Consider the following 1,008-nt stretch of genomic DNA (forward strand, 5'->3'; position numbering starts at 1 on the left):
TGGGATCGGATCGGGTCGGATCGGGTCCTATCGGGTCGGGGGCAATCGCCCCACTCGTCGCATGACGTTTCTTTTTGAGGCGGCGAGTCGGGCGCGATCGGTTTATGCCATGATAGCCGCTTTGCGCCCTCAATCTGGCTAGCACACCGGCCCGACCAGACCCATTCCCCCAATGGACACCCGGTATTACACTCACGTTCACATTTCTGGGTTTTTATGTGTGTGCACACGCACGTGCTGTGAGTAATGTACAATTGACAAAGATAGGGAACTTCACATAGAAACTACAGAAAAAGTGAAGTTTGTTTGGTTGCTAGGACGAATCCTTTGTTTGGTTGCTAGGACTGACTAACACTTTGTTTGGTTGCTAGGATACCGTCCTGGATCTGCTGAAGGAAGCCATGCTGTCCCGCGTGGAGACGAGTCGAGGCTTCCTGATAGACGGCTACCCCCGGGAGCTGGAGCAAGGCATGCGCTTTGAGAAGGAGGTTTGTACATCCCTGTCATTTGTCATTGTTGTACGTCGAAATTGGACGTTTTCAGGAGAGGCTAAACACTGTTTTATTTCAATCAGAACACTTTCTTTATCCAAAATGTTTAATTCATCTCGATACATTTCTATTTTAAGGAGAGCAATGAGACTATGACCAATCGATACGCCTCATAAAACTCTACGACATGCTCGATTTTCATTTTTTTAAAGAAATATTGACACACTTCACTTCTGTACCGCCCACTCTTTGGTAGCTCTACACACTTATAATTAATTAAATATTTTTTTTCTAAATGTTCAGAAACTTGACGTTTAGCCTCACGACTCGGTGACAGCTCTATTAATAATAATAAATAATAATAAATGACATTTATATAGCGCTCAACCCCGAATAAAGTACACAGGCTCTGAGCGCTTTACAATACAGTACAACATACAACAGTAACATGAAACGTTGTGTTCTGACTAAAGAAAATTATTCCAAATATTCATCTTATTAATTTCTCTCAACGTAC

General features: G+C 43.1%; 1 protein-coding gene across 1 annotated transcript in view; it reads left to right on the forward strand.

Annotated features, from left to right (window-relative positions):
• Positions 1-371: 371 nt before the first annotated feature.
• The window catches only part of LOC101856479 (adenylate kinase 8), a gene marked incomplete at both ends in the record, with an annotated part of 17,745 nt that continues 17,108 nt past the window's right edge, over positions 372-1,008 (forward strand). Inside the window, 1 exon segment of the mRNA XM_013089938.2 lies at positions 372-488. Within this exon segment, the coding sequence (XP_012945392.1) occupies positions 372-488 (117 nt within the window).

The sequence above is a fragment of the Aplysia californica genome, unplaced genomic scaffold (genome assembly GCF_000002075.1).
Source record: "Aplysia californica isolate F4 #8 unplaced genomic scaffold, AplCal3.0 scaffold01085, whole genome shotgun sequence".
NCBI lineage: Eukaryota > Metazoa > Mollusca > Gastropoda > Aplysiida > Aplysiidae > Aplysia > Aplysia californica.